This window comes from Stenella coeruleoalba (assembly GCF_951394435.1).
Source record: "Stenella coeruleoalba genome assembly, chromosome: 13".
In the NCBI taxonomy this organism is placed as follows: domain Eukaryota; kingdom Metazoa; phylum Chordata; class Mammalia; order Artiodactyla; family Delphinidae; genus Stenella; species Stenella coeruleoalba.
In genome coordinates this window covers 83,305,782-83,321,602 of record NC_137159.1, presented here as the reverse complement: position 1 = coordinate 83,321,602, position 15,821 = coordinate 83,305,782, and the positions used below count along the sequence as shown (strand labels likewise).

The 15,821-nt window shown below is 43.7% G+C and overlaps 1 protein-coding gene across 1 annotated transcript in view; it reads right to left on the bottom strand.

Moving 5' to 3' along the window:
• ADAM17 (ADAM metallopeptidase domain 17) overlaps positions 1-6,098 on the bottom strand; it is a 50,663-nt gene extending 44,565 nt beyond the window's left edge. The window contains exon 1 of the mRNA XM_079941480.1: positions 5,838-6,098. Within this exon, the coding sequence (XP_079797606.1) occupies positions 5,838-5,934 (97 nt within the window). The 5' untranslated portion in view covers positions 5,935-6,098. The remainder of the gene's footprint in view (positions 1-5,837) is intronic.
• Between the last annotated feature and the right edge of the window lie 9,723 nt (positions 6,099-15,821).

Sequence of the window (15,821 nt, the reverse complement as noted above, 5' to 3'; positions counted from 1 at the left end):
GTTGGAACCAGAAAGTTGATGATTAAGACTCATGAAAAACCACCCTGTTACTTCACCACCAACCAATCAGAAGAAAGTCATGCTCCCTGCAACCTCACCCCAAACGTTGCCTTTAAAAACCGTGTCCAGCCAGGAAGATGGATCTGAGACAAGCCTACATCTCCCATCTCCTCCATCTGTGCCCTCCCAATCAATAAACCTTTTTCTGCTCCAAACTCGGACATTTCCATCTGTTGGGCCTCACTGTGCATCAGGCACATGAGCTTGGGTTCAACAACAACTGCAGTGTGCAGAACGGGCTAGAGGAGGACAAAACTGCAGTCTGGGAAATCAGCTAGTAAGCTGCTGAGCAATCCAGGTGGAGATCACTAAAAGACCCCCAGGTTTCTGGCTTGGATACCTGGGTAGACAGTGGCACCACATTCACTGAGATTTAAAAAAATACACAACTAAGAGGAGGTTTGGGGGAGGGATGTGTTGAAGAGAAAAACCATAAGCCCACTTTTGCTAAAGCCCACGATACCAAACCTAAGTTTAATACCTAACTGTAGTTTCGACCTTCACCAGAAAAGTAATCTTAACCAACAAGTTTGGAATTGTCTACTAATGAGGTAATCTGTCATAGGGGCCCCCTCCATCCCCCAGAGGAAGAAGAGGTTATCCATATGATAAAATCCTTGCCAGTTCCCTTCCCCCAAAAAAGATGATGTCCTAGCCTAAAAACAATCCTTTTCTTTTCTTTCGCTAACAGATCCCTTGCCCCACCCTTACTCCTATAAAAACCTTCCATTTGGTACAAACCCTCAGAGGCCCCTTCTAGTTGCTAGAAGGGATGCTGCCCCAATTCATAAATCGCCTAATAAAGCCAATTAGATCTTCAGATTTACCCGGTTGAATTTTGGGGTTTTTTTAGCAGGTTGATATAAGGGGACAAGTGGATGCTGAAAGATTCTGAAGTTCTACACTGTATCTTGTTCCTTTATATACAGTTTGCAATTATTCATTTACATAGAACTTTTTTGCATTAAGTCATCATATGTTTGCAGTTATGTCACTGATAAATCACGTAATGATTTTAAGCAGGGAAAGAGTAAATCTGTTATTCTATGATTTTCAAAATCAAGATCAGTGGTTAAAAAGCAGCTGATACTTCGTTCCTTTTTTTATGTTCTCAAAGAATAAACAGAGGGCTTCCCTGGTGGCGCAGTGGTTAAGAATCTCCCTGCCAATGCAAGGGACACGGGTTCGCGCCCTGGTCCGGGAAGATCCCACATGCCATGGAGCAAAAGCCTGTGCACCACAGCTACTGAGCCTGCGAGCCACAACTACTGAAACCCGCAAGCCTAGAGCCCGTGCTCCGCAACAAGAGAAGCCACCGCAATGAGAAGCCCGCACACCACAACGAAGAGTAGCTCCCGCTCGCCGCAGCGAGAGAAAGCCTATGCAGCAACGAAGACCCAATGCAGCCAAAAATAAATAAATAAGTAAAATAAAGTTCCCTTTAAAAAAAAAGAATAAAAGAGGAAGCTGGACCTTCAGGCCTGCAACAAACCGGCTTTCTGTATACAGATATGGAGTGGCCTATAGATCTGATAAACCTTCTTACTCTACCCTTCTCTCATACCTGAATTGTTCTGTCTCCATGATATGCTTGTATGGCCACTGACTTTTGGTACAACGACACAAAATATTCCCTTACTTCATTCATCAAGCCAAGGCAAGTTTTTAAGATAAAACTGATTTTTAAATAATGAGGTGTTAGAAGAGTCTGGGAACACTTGTGAACTTTTTACTTAATTTCTCTTTTTTTTTTTGCAATAAGTTGCATCTTCCTGGAATTCAACTTGCAATTGTCATGCAGAATCCCTGTAGCACTCTGTCCACTCTCCACGGCTCTGCTGCACAGAGTATGAAGAGTTCCCCCAAAATGACACAGTGTCATGCGCGCACTTCTGGTGTCAGAAGTGGAAAAGATAAAGCCAGGGCTGCTGTCAAGTGTTTATTCTGCTTGTGCAGAAGACACATGAGACTTGACTGCTCTTCAATACTCCCCAAAATACACAGGACAAGGGAGAGGCCTGGTCGGGTCACTCTGCAACAAGCCCTAAGCATGGGTGAATCCCTCCTTGGGACTAAGGGATAAGAAAAGAACAGTGCTGTTTGCTAGGCAGTGGACCCCAGAACCTGGGAACTAAAAACCTAATTTTATGGGTTTATACCAGTTAGGGAAGCTGGAGGGTGAGCTGCCTCAAATACTTCCTTATCAAGAGCCCTTCACCTGGGCTGGGACTAAACCTGGGCCAAGACTCTCCAGCAAGACCAGTCACATGGAAACTCTGAGCCAAAAATGAAAGTGAGCACAGCCCAAGGGAACCTCCAAAGAACCCTGGATTGATCCATAAGGCTCTGCAGCTGCAATGGATGCAAATTCGGGTTAAGCAATGAGATTACTTCCACAATTTCCAGTGCTGCTGCCTTTTCCTAGATTAAACCTTGTCTCCTATACACATTCTTCTAATCAAAGAGGTTAAGTAATTTTGGACATATGTTTGAGGCACCTGTGAACACTGAGGTGGATACATGAGAGTGGAGCTTCAGAGAACAGGTCTAGGTCAGAGACACATATTTGGTAGTTACCCAAACAGTCAAATGGTAAGTGAAACCAGGGCAACAGATGAGACTTGTCAAAGCCTCCAACTCTTATTAAAAGAGAGAAAAAAAGAAAAGGAGGTATGTGCGGAGGGAGATACCCATCTCCTTGGTTCATTTTAGGACTAAGTTAAGGGATATGTGAAAAAGCACTTCATTTCACCTCCCAACCTCTGTGAAGCCTCTTCCTGTCCCTCCCTCCCTACCCATCTTTTTCTGACTTCCCTCAAAGTATACTTCCAACTGAAAACACTCACCATCTCTCACAAATACAAAATGGTGAAGGATCTAAAATTCAACCACACTTGGCCTTGAAGGACACCTACACTTAATGTTCTGGAAAACCCCATGAAGGCCAAATGGAATTCTCCAGTTTCCCCACCATGGCTTTCTGCTTAACTCTTCTCTTTGTTCTACTCTAGAAATAGTTTCTCTGACTAGTACAAAGGAGAACTGCGTTAAATTTCTGTTGAAGCAGGTGGGGTGGGTAAGTGTTTTAGTTTCAAAAGAATCCAGCCTGTAAGCAAAATTAACATCAAAAGACTAAGTCAGATGTAAAAATATTGAGCAAAATGATGCCGTCAATAATGAGAAATGAGCACTGCAATGTGGAGAATCCCCATGCCAATTACCAAAGGTACATTTCAAATATATGTTTCAGATGCAAATTTTCATCCCTCATCTGTGACCTACATTTTTTTTCCTTCCACCCACTATATTCTTTTATTAAAAGTAACACAGAGAAAACTCTTTTGAAATCAGTGACACTTATATACCCCAGCTGTAACTTCAACAGAAGATATCATTATGACTAAGCTCAAATGACTTGTAAATTTCCTAAATTATGCAATTCATGACAGTTCAACTGAAAGCACTTTGGGTGACGTGTAGAGTACTCCAAAAGCCAGATTCTATTATACACTTTTATTCTTCAGAAAATGTTGTCAAATCCCTAATCAATATTTAGAACTGCAGTTATGGGGTTATGGTAACATTTATAGGATAAGAAGGCTATTAAACAATAAACCATGCTCTTTAACTATGAAATTATTCATTGGCCTCGACCAATTCAATCTAAATGGTAGAGTTAAGCAACAAGCTGCATCCAAAGCTATCAAACAAACACACAAAAAAGTCATTCTTCAAAAGAAAAAATACCCTCAAGCCATGTATTTATCACTAATTGAATGAACCTGACAAGTCACTACATCTTTCAGAGACTCATCTCACCTGCCGCTTTATTTGAAAAACTAGACACGATCTCCAAGGTTCATTTCAATTCTAACAATCTCTAAGTGCCTCCACCAGGACTGTCCTTATTTTCTCCCTTCAGCTACTTAACCTTACAGCCTGGGCTCAATATCATCACCTCCTTCAGGGAGCCTTCACTAACCTTCCCTGGATAGGTTCAGTGTCCCCTGATGAAAATAATACCCACCATAATGTCTTCTCTCACTCTCCTTCCTATTGTTCTAGAATTGTCTGTTTAGATGTCTCTATTCTACTACACCAAAAGCTTTTTGAAGATGAATGTAGTCTGATCTTTATATTTCCAATGCCTCACATAAAAAACTTGCATACAGTATGTGTTCTTCAAACATGCAGTGAATAAATGGTAAGTCTATGCATTTTTCTGGCACCAGTGATCTGCACTCTGCAAATGAAAACACACGGTCAAAGGAAAAAAAAACCCTTACGATTTGTGAATGCTGCTGAGAATTGACCTAGAAAGTAAGGTTTTCTTCTATACTATGTGCATTCCTAGGATTCGTTCTACTTATTTTTCCACTTGTGAACAAGAGAATGATAACAAAAGTGAAACAGTTGTGTTAGAGTGGTAAAAATATAACTTTAATATTTCAAAATACATGTTTATTCTTTTCATTAACGTTTATCCTCACGAAGTGGATCCTTACCCTATTCCTCCATCCTCACCACCCCTAACTCACCATTTTCCTTCAATTTGTATTAACTTATCACATCTCAGCACTTCCTACCAGGTTCTCCCTGGCCTTTCTTTAAACTAATCACCTGTAATCCATTGCAATTTGAGATAACCACAAAGCAGTCGTTCAGGTGAGAACACAACACCTTTAATACCCTCCGCCAATTACAATTTTTGTCCATTAAATAAGGAAAAAGAACTGCCAGGTAAACTAATGCAAAATTTTTATTGGCCATAAAGAAAATCTACAGTGTCTCAATCTGCACGATACTATACTATATGGATTCATGGTGAGATTTGGGGGCCAAAACAACCATGAAAAATGAGGCTACAACTTCTCACGCTGGGAAAATATACTGTTTCATACTTTGTTACTAATTCATCAAGCTCTCTTACACGCTAACTTTTAACAGATAAAGGGCCCTAACAGGGGTCACTATACGTTTACACAAACTAACTCCCACCAAATTTCACATCTCTCAATGTTAGTCCATCCTTCAAATCCAAGCTCTTTAGAAAATCCACATGACCCTCTACTTTCTGGCCTCAAAACTGACCAAATTGGTCGTCCCTGATAATTTTTGTTTCAAATGGCAAGGAAGGCATTCACAGTAGCGGCATTACGAGCTGGCCCGGCAAGTATAAGTACCTTCCATAAGCTACAATTGAAATAACTAACACGCTTAAGATGTTCGCAAAAAGCAACTCCAAGACGAGTTCCCCAGGCACCGCCTTCCAACCAGATTACCGCCTAAGTACCTCCTACAGAAGAAAACCTAGTTCGCTTCCTTGGACAGCCAGGAAGAGCCGTGCAGCCTTGGGCCTTCCTACCCTCCTCCAGAGCCCTGCCTTTGGTAAGGACACAATACAGATTTGCTCCCGAGAAGGGCAGGGACCTGGACCACATCTCCCTCTCCGAACACGAGCCACCACCAGCCCGCCTCACCTCTGTCCGGAACACACGCCCAAACACGAACTCAGCGGGCAGACCCCTCCCAGGCCCTCAGTCACTCCCGGAGGCTCCCTCCAGGATCCCTGCCCACCCCGAGACAAGCCCATCTCCATTCTTTCCTGAACTCTGAGGGCCACACCCCCTTGCTACGCTGCAAACTTAGGGACGCGCCACCGTCGTCCAATACCCCGCCCCCAAACACCTGATAGATCCTGCTCCCCTGCTCTTCCCCGAAAGCTGCGCGCTCCAGGCACCCGGTGCCGGCCGAAGCCAGATCCGCAGGGTCTTTACCGAGTCGCTGGGGGGAGCCGAAGCCCGGCTCGTCCGGCGGTCGCGGCGCCAGCACGAAAGGAACCAAGCTGCTCAGGAAGAGGACACACTGCCTCATGTTCCCGGCCCGGCCAGCGGCTCCACCTCTCTGGGCAGCCTTCGCCTGACTGGGGCTCAGGACGCTGCTCACATTGGGAGAGGAGGGGATCCGCCCGGCCCGGCGCCTGCAGCCTCTTACTCTTACCGCGCCGCCTACCGGAAAACTCTAGAGCCGGGCTCCAGGTTCCCGGAAGCGTAGGCAGCGCTCGGAGAGGCTGGCTCAGCCTGCTTCCGGCCGCCGCCGACCCCCGCACCGCCCACAGCCGGGCGCCGCGCGGCATGCCGGGAGGCCCTCACTACCGTCGGCCCCGCGCCGGCGCGTCGCCATTTTGCCGCCCCTCCGCCCGCGCCCTTGCGTCCCGTCGGGGCTCGGCCGGCGCCGCCTCTGACGCGGCCCGCGACGTCCTGACTCGACCCACTCGGGCCACGCCTCTGTCCCTGGGTGACCGCCGCGAGGGAGGCGGGAGCTCGCGAGTAGGCCTTCAAAGGTGGCCCGGCCACCTCCCTCGCCTCGGTCCGACCCACGTCTGGATAGGATCCCTGTTACCTTTTTTACTACCTAGCTGTGGAAACCACCGTGGGGGTCCAGAGTGGGCGAGGAGGAGCGCCGGGCCAGGTGGGCTCGGGGTGATGACCCAGCAGCGGAGTGCCTGGGACGAAGGACGGGCTCCCGGGAGCAGAGGCCCCGCGTCCATGCGCCAGCTTCTGCGAGACCAGCCTCCTAGTCGCAAATGGGGTGCAGCTTGGCGTTCGGGGCCCAGCGTCGTACCACCCGGGCATCTCAAGCCTCCGTCCGTTGTAACGGAAGAGCCTTTGTGGCGGGAAATAAACAGGCGCTTCCTTGATGCCCATTTTCTCGTTGGCCCCGCTGTATGTAGAGGGTCTGCAAGCATTTCCAGAAACTAAATCCTAAACCTAACTCCTCGTCTGTCCGTACAGGTTCTAGGGAGGTCCAGCCAACTTCTTGAAACCTAACTCCATGCTTGGTCACTTTAGCTTAGACTGGAAATTTGCCAAGACACTTTGTGTTTTGTTTTACAATCCTTTGCATAATTTTAGCTCTAGTGAGTGTTTATGGTACTGAATAAAACATTCTAATAACGTTGGACGTGAATTGCTATTTTGGTTCAACTAAAGTTTATGCAAGTACGACAGAACACATTTTCCACTTAAGAGTGAGTGGGACAGCCTTGTCTCCATTATGAAATCGAAAATTCTTAGGAATAGCATATTAGTCCTGTCTGGTCAAGTTTTACGGCTACTCCTAATAAAATACTCAAACTATGGTTTTGTCCTATGAATTTAGGTTCACTGTGGCATGCCTCAGTAAAATCTCAGCATCTTTTCCCAACAGTTATTATCCAGAGTTACTGGTTTTGTGCATTTTGGGCTTAACTGGACCTGTTGTGTTCATCTGAGGTATAAAGTGCCTTCATTAAACATATACATTGATGGCATACCTAATCAAAAAGTAAGCAGAGGTTCACCTCTGCAAATCGTACATAATTTTTAAAAGATGTATCCCATAAAACATGTGACAGTTGTAGACATTTTTTTTTTGTACAGTGAGAATATCATCTTACTTTCTGAGCACCCAGACACCATGCTCTCCAGCTTATACCTTTAGTAGATCCTAGATTTTACTCTTTCTGTGTTTCACCCACAGCTCTTCTACAGTACCTTGCTTGTAGACGGCCCTTCACCATCTGTTTAATAAATGCCATTTTAAAAAAGTAAAGTTCCTGATTCATTTGCTTATTCATATCCAGAAGTCCTAGATTTTCAGAGACAGTCAAGGTTTCAAGTAATTTTTCCCATTCACAAATCAGGACCCAAATTATGATTTCCAGTTTGAGGTTTATCTTTCATTTATAAATTGTCCATGCCTTTTAGATATAAGAGCACCACGTGGGGGAGATAAAGAGCCAGAGGAACATAAGAGGGATACATTGGATAGAACTAGTAGTCTGAGCCAGCTGTCTTCAAACTTTTATACTCTTATCCCCAAAAGAATTTTTAAAAAATATGTACTCCCTATATACATTTAACATTTTTCATCATAAATTTCCAGCATAATGTAAACACTGACATTTATTTAATTTTATTTATTTTTGGCTGCGTTGGGTCTTCATTGCTGCGTGCGGACTGTCTCTAGTTGTGGCGAGCGGGGTCTACTCTTAATTGCAGTGCACGGGCTTCTCATTGCGGTGGCTTCTCTTGTTGTGGAGCACAGGCTCTAGGCATGCAGGCTTCAGTAGTTGTGGCACGCAGGCTCAGTAGTTGTGGCACACGGGCTTAGTTGCTCTGTGGCATGTGGGATCTTCCCGGACCAGGGCTCGAACCCGTGTCCCCTACGTCGGCAGGGGGATTCTTAACCACTGCACCACCAGGGAAGTCCCAACACTTAACATTCAAAATTAAAACTCTTAGGTTTAAATTTACCCAATGGAATATAAATACCTGACAGATTTGATAGCCACTGTGGTAGTCAGCCTCCCCGATGGCCCCCAATGATCCCTGCTTCCTGATATTCACTCCCTTGTAGAGTCCGTCCCCTTCCACACTGGTCCAAGGTTGGTCTCTGTGGCCAATAGCGCAAAGAGGAAGTGATGGTATTTCACTTCCAAGGTTAGGTTGTAAGAGACTGTGTCTTCCATCTCAGGTGTTCTCTTACTTGCTTGGTCTCTCTTGGATCACTCACTAGGCAAAGCCAGCTTCTGTGTCATGAGAACATTCAGGAAGACTATGGAGTGGTTCATAGGAAGAGAGGTGACCAGCCCACAACCAGCAAGTAACTGAGACCTGCCAAAGACTATATGCCTGAGCTTGGAAATGAAACCTCCAGCCCTAGGCAACCTTTAAGACACATGCAGTCCCCCAACCCAACAGCTTGACTGCAGCCTCAGGAGAGACCCTGAGCCAGAACTGCCCACCCAAGCCATTCCCTGATTTTTGACCATCAGAAACTGGGAGATAATAAATACTGGTTATTTCAACCTCCTAAATTAAGGGTAATTTGTTACACAGCCACTATTGTCTGTTTGAAAAACACATGAACAAGTTAACTGGATCCTGGGTTTCTCTCCTTAACAACAGAAGTGGTTCTTTTAATTTAGGATTTAATAAAGATAAGTAAAAGATTACTTGAGATTTGCTGATCCCAAGCTATAGAATGAATTACTTACAGTTTACTTACTGCAAGTGAATGTAAGAGTAAAATATTTACAATCATTAAACACCTGTTGCCACCTATGGTTCTGGAGTTAACTAGCAGATCCACATACGCATTGGTAAGACCTTTCATCTAAATGATCAGAGACATGGCTGTCTAGCTCTGGCTGAGTTTGGGGGCTTTTTCTTCTGTCATCCCAGCTCTATTTCTCTTATTAGCCACTATTTGTCCTATACCAATCCCACCAGTCCTTATAGATGTATAGATTCTTCATCACTCTATTTCTAAAATGCTAATTATTCCTACATCTGTATCCTTTTTTGCCAGTAAACAAATCTATGTGAAGTTAGCACTTCAAAAAGTATGAGTCGGAACCTCCCTGTTGGTCCAGTCGTTAAGACTTACAATGCAGGGGGTGCGGGTTCGATCTCTGGTTGGGGAGCTAAGATCCCACATGCCTTGAGGCCAAAAAACCAAAACATAAAACAGAAGAAGCAATATTGTAACAAATTCAATAAAAAACTTAAAAAGTATGAGTCAATCCACAAATCTCCATTAGACGATAGATCGCTCTTACTGGAATATGACTATATACAAAGTCATGTACCAAGAACTATAGTTTCCAGGATTTTAGTTCAGAAATTTTAATGTATTTCAGATCCTTTTAGAAAGAAAAATGAAAAATACATCACGCACGGAGCAAAGCAGAATATTTGAGGATCCTCACTGATAAACAGATGATTCTTCGGGAAATATTTAATAGGCAAAAAAATAACCAGCCCTCTTGAAACTGGAATAGTAGTTCCCCTCAAGTTCAGAAAGAGGAAACCAGCCATTTCATTCAAAATGTTATTTCAAGAAGGTTCATTTCTAAAATTTTAGTAACAATTTCTCTCTCTCTCTCTCTCACGTACACACACACTTTTTTATGTCTCTTTCTTATCAGGCATCTTTGTCTTTATCACAGAATTATCAATATTTGCAGCGGCTAATCTGTCTGTTGTGAGCAGAGGTAGCATATCTCCTATATATTGTATGCCATACAAAATGTGGAGCTGTGTTCTTTTCCTTCTTAAATCCCTTTCTCTCTCCCTAGAGATCTCGGAGTAATTGAACCACAGGAATAACTGAACACGGAGAATAGATTGGATAAAGAGAACAAAATGGAAACTTCTGCCGGCTTGAAATTACCTCAGGTCTGAAATGGCCAAAAGTCATTACTCTTGGGTTGACAGGCCCCAGAGAGGAAGCAACAGCCAATTACTCTCCAGTTCTGCAGTGGCCACAAAGGCCTTAATTGAAAACCTGTTCTATTCCGTCCTGTTTAGAAAAACAGAACTCAGTTGTTGAATGTTTAAAATCTGGTAATTCTACTAGCATTTTAAGAATAATACCTCCAAAGTGAATGAAATCAGAATCTCAAAGAGATAACTGCACTCCCATATTCACTGCAGGGTTACTCACAATAGCCAAGACGTGGAAACAACCGAAGTGTCCACTGGCAGATAAATGGATAGAGAAGATGTGGTGTGTACATACAATGGGAGATTACTCAGCCATAAAAAGGAAGGACATCTTGCCATTTGCAACAACATGGATGAACCTGAAGGACATTATGCTACATAAGTCAGACACAAAAAGGTAAATACAGTACGATCTCACTTACATGTAGAATCTTATAAAGGCTAAACTCAAAGAAGCAGAGAGTAGAACAGTGGTTGACAGAATCTGGGGGTGGGAGGGGTGGGAATGGGGAGATATCGGTCAAAGGTACAAACTTTCAGTTATAAAATGTGCGGATCTAATGTACACTATGGTGACTATAGTTAAGAACACTGTTTTGTATACTTGAACTTTGCTCAGACAGTATTTGTTTTCTCTTAAATTTATTTATTTGTTTGTTTGTTTATTTATTTTTGGTTGTGTTGGGTCTTCACTGCTGTGCATGGGCTTCTCATTGAGCTGACTTCTCTTGTGGAGCACGGGCTCTAGGCGTGTGGGCTTCATTAGTTGTGGCTCGTGGGCTCTAGAGCGCAGGCTCAGTAGTTGTGGCGCACGGGCTTAGCCGCTCCGTGGCATGTGGGATCTTCCCAGACCAGGGCTCGAACCCGTGTCCCCTGCACTGGCAGGCAGATTCCTAACCACTGTGCCACCAGGGAAGTCCCTGACAGTATTTCTTAAGTGTTCTCACCACACACACAAAAATGGTAACTATGGATGTGTTAACTAGCTTGACTGTGATAATCATCTCACAGTGAATAGGTATATAACATCAACACATTGTATACCTTAAATATACACAATTAAGAAATATATATATATATATACACACTTTTTTTTTGTCAATTATACCTCAATAAGGCTGGAAATAAAGAGACCCACATCATACCTTTGATCTCAAAGGACTTATATCCTAAAAGATGAAAGATACATAGAAACACAAAAACATACAATGTGTATTGGCCTAAAAAACACTGGTATCATGCATTTTTTTCTATTAATTTTTTTTTTTTTTCGGTATGCGGGCCTCTCACTGCCGTGGCCTCTCCCGTTGCGGAGCACAGGCTCTGGACGCACAGGCCCAGCGGCCATGGCTCACAGGCCCAGCCGCTCCACGGCATGCGGGATCCTCCTGGACCGGGGCACAAACCTGCGTCCCCTGCATCGGCAGGCAGACTCCCAACCACTGCGCCACGAGGGAAGCCCTCCTATTAATTTTTTAAAATAAAATTTTCATTTTGGAATAATTTTAGATGTACAGGAAAGTTGCAAGATAGTACAGAGTTCCCATATACTCCCAGCTTCCCTAATGTTAATATCTTACGTAATCAAGGTATGTTTGTCAAAACTAAAAAAATAACATCCGATTTCACAATTTTTTAAAGTATGTGCCTTTCTGTAGTCTTTAAAAAATTGTGACGTAAATTTTATGTCACATAAAATTCACGTAACATAAAATTTATCATTAGTGACATTCAGCACATTCATGGTGTTGTACAATCATCACCACTATCTAGCTCCAGAAGGTTTTAATCACCCCAAAAGGAAACCCCATACACATTAAGCAGTCATTCTCCATTACCCCCTTGTCCTGGCCCTTGATAACCACTAATAGAACTGCACAGTTTCTGTTCCAGGAGTCAACCCAGGATACCATATTGCATCTAGTCACGTTGACTTTGTACGCTTTAGGACATATGAAACTTTTCCTAAATATTTTACTCTGTAGAGAAGTACCAGTTAATATGCTTAATTGGGGTTGAAGGAAACTATCCACCTCAGTCCCTCACTCTTCTGTCCTCTGTACTAGTCTAACAGCCTCTGAAGTGACTTTCTTGCTTCTCGTTTTCTCTCCACCAACATCTCTTCTTGTCTTGGATAACACTGGCTAAATGTCTCTTCCTCATGGCATGTTTCTTGCTTCTTTTATCGTCTATCCTCCGTTTTGTCCTGCATTGCTGTCTACTGATGCTACCTTGTTTTTCTCCACAAGAGCATAAGTTCCTGAGGCAAGGACTATGCTACCTTCCACAGCAAGTAACACAGTCCTGTGCAGAAGGCTATTCTCATTAACCAAACAACTTAGACAAGTTAATGCTTGTAATGGGTGGAACTGTGTCCCATAAAAAAGATATGTTCAAGTCATAACCCCCTGTATTTATGAATGTGATCATATTAGGAAATAAAATCTTTGTAGATATAATCAAGCTAAGGTGAGGTCCTACTGGATTAGGGTGGGCCCTAAATCCAATGACCAGTGTCCTTATGAGGAGAAGTGACACAGATACACACATAGGGAGAACACCATGTGATGACATGGGCAGAAGTTGGAGTGATGCAGCCACAAGCCAAGGAAAGCCAAAGGTTGCTCAAGACCACCAGAAGCCAAGAAGAAGCAAAGAAGGATTATTCCCGAGAGCCTTCAGAGGGAAGAAGGCTCTGCTGATACCTTGATCTTGGATTTCTAGCCTACAGATCTGTGAGAGAATAAATTTCTCTTGTTTGGGGAATTCCCTGGTGGTCCAGTGGTTAGGACTCACACTTCCACTGCAGGGGGCCAGGGTTTGATTCCCTGGTTGGGGAACTAACCTCAAAAGCCCCATGGTGCAGCAAAAAATAAATAAGTAAACATATTAAAATTCTCTTGTTTTAAGCCACCTAGTTTGTGATCATTTGTTATAGCAGCCTTAAGAAACTAATACATGCTCATGGAACACACTCTGAGATTTCCTCCCCTTCTACCTTTTCTTCTGAAATTCCTCTTGCCCAGAACATATTACTAGCTATCAAAAACCTACCTACTGGGGCTTCCCTGGTGGCGCAGTGGTTGAGAGTCAGGCGACACGGGTTCGTGCCCCCATCCGCGAAGATCCCACATGCCGCAGAGCGGCTGGGCCCGTGAGCTATGGCCGCTGAGCCTGCGCGTCCGGAGCCTGTGCTCCGCAACGGGAGAGGTCATAGCAGTGAGAGGCCCGCGTACCGCAAAAAACAAAAAATCAAAAAAACAAAAAAAAAACCTACCTATCCTTCAGTGGCCATCTTAAGAGACTTTGTGGGTTCCAGGTCTCCTTCACAATTTTTTAGTAGTTGTCGCCTTTTGAAGATCCCATGGTAACTGATAAAGAGTAGACAGAGACCTGTTAACCAATAGACTTTTAGGAGACTTTTTTTTTTATTGGACACAAAGCATGTCCTAAGCCCTGAGAATCAGGCAACCCCCTAATGCAAGCCCAACTCAGAGAAGCTTCCGTGTAGATTTGATAAGTTTCAACATCATAGTCAATATTACCCCAGGTTCTGCCAAGTACTGTGTCATTTCCAGCCATGACAGCCCTCCTCAGAGAGGGGACAGGACTAATGTTATCTGGTTCAGGACCCAGGTCTCATCTTTTGTTATTCCATAATTTATACTTTAACCACTCAATCCTGCTTTGTTCTTTGAGGATTTCATTAAGTCTTAGATGCTAACAGCATGGACTTTGGAGCCAAACAGCCTGGATGTGAACAATCTACCATCTGTTTGACACATCACTGAAACTCTCCTAGCCTTACATTTAAAATAGGGAATGAAAAGTACCTACCTCATAGGGTTAAATGAGAGAGGCTGGTCTTTATCTGGTAGAGATGTAGGGAAATAACTGTAGCATTTTAAAGCAGTTTGTTGGGGCAACTGAATGATGAAAGAAAAAAACAGAAAAGCTATACATTATGCATACATTTGGTCTTTCAAAGCCGGTCTGCCAGAGGGTCGCCAGCACGGAAGAGAATAAATTTACATTTTATTTTACTTCTCCCTGCCTAATTCTAATGTTTAATATGAAAGCTCTCATGATTTAATCATTATTCTTCAGCTGTTCCCATTTTCTCCAAGAATTCTTGAGGCCAGGTCATGGTAGGTGTGGACCCAAGCCCCTCCCTCCCCAAGCTCTATGTTTCTGTTCTTAGTTGGGGGAAAGCTCTTCTCATCCTGGGCTGATGCACTGTTTGGAGAAAACTTGCTATAGGGCATGGGGACTGACTCCGTTCAAGGAACCTTATTTCATGAATCTGTCCCCAGAAAATAAAATAACTGGTTAATATTCTTGAATGATTCACTCTTTGCTTTTTGGCAAATTCTAGTTTATTCTTGCTTGAGGGTGAACAATAAAATCCACACGTTAACTCCCACATTTTTGACCTAACCCAGCAATTTAACCTCCTTGTTTACTTGCCAAAGCTACTATCAAGTAGCTGTGTGCCTGGCTTCCTTTCCCCCTCTCCTCTCCCCCTGTCCTGCCCACTGGCAGAGAGCCTCTTGTGAATTATAAGATGCTCAAGAGATCAGACAGCAGGAGATTCAAAGAGAAGAAGCAAAGCCATGGGTAGACAGGCCCTGAAAGAAAAGTGTTAGGATCTTAGTGGAGTGCTTTTTATGCCTTTGAAATAGCCAGTTAATTTTCCAGAGGGATGTTGGCTTGGGGCCAGAGGGGGTTGGTGCTCAATAAAAATTCATTACACAAATAAGCAAATTTAGGCTTAGAGAGTACTAGCTGATTAGGAATGAGCTTGTCCTTCTTCTATAAAAGCGTATTGTTTACCCACATTGTGGCTTAGGAAAAGGAGGTACAATCAGGTGTGGGGTGTCTGCAGACTCTTTAAGGGGACAGCACTCACTTACATTGTAGTTGATGTGAATGGTGTCCTCAGAGTTGGGCAGTGGGTGGTCTCCAAGTTGACCATGACATCCCTGCAGGGAGCTAAGAGGTCAGGGTCTAGGATCCCAATCAATGAGAGATCTACTTACAAAAACACCTTAGAATCTAGACAACAGAAAGAAGCACTCTTGATTCCACACTGTTCAGATTATGCATGAAAATCAGGGAGAACTCCCTGTCCAGTGGTGCCTCTCTCCAGAGCAGAGGTTCCCTAATTCTGATCTGCGTGGCCACCGTGCAGTCCTGTGCTCTGCTTCTGAGGGACCAGTCACACTGAAGAGCCTGAATGTAACAGAGTTGCCTGGGGGGACATTACCATTTATTTACTGGCTTGCTCTGAAGCAGTACAGATCAGACAAATAAGTCGATGCAGAATTACAACGCTGGCTTATTTTTAGTATCATGTACAGCCCTCAATATTTCATCACTACAACTATCTGGTTATGTAATGATTTTTTTTAACATCTTTATTGGAGTATAATTGCTTTACAATGGTGTGTTAGTTTCTGCTGTATAACAAAGCGAATCAGCTATACATAT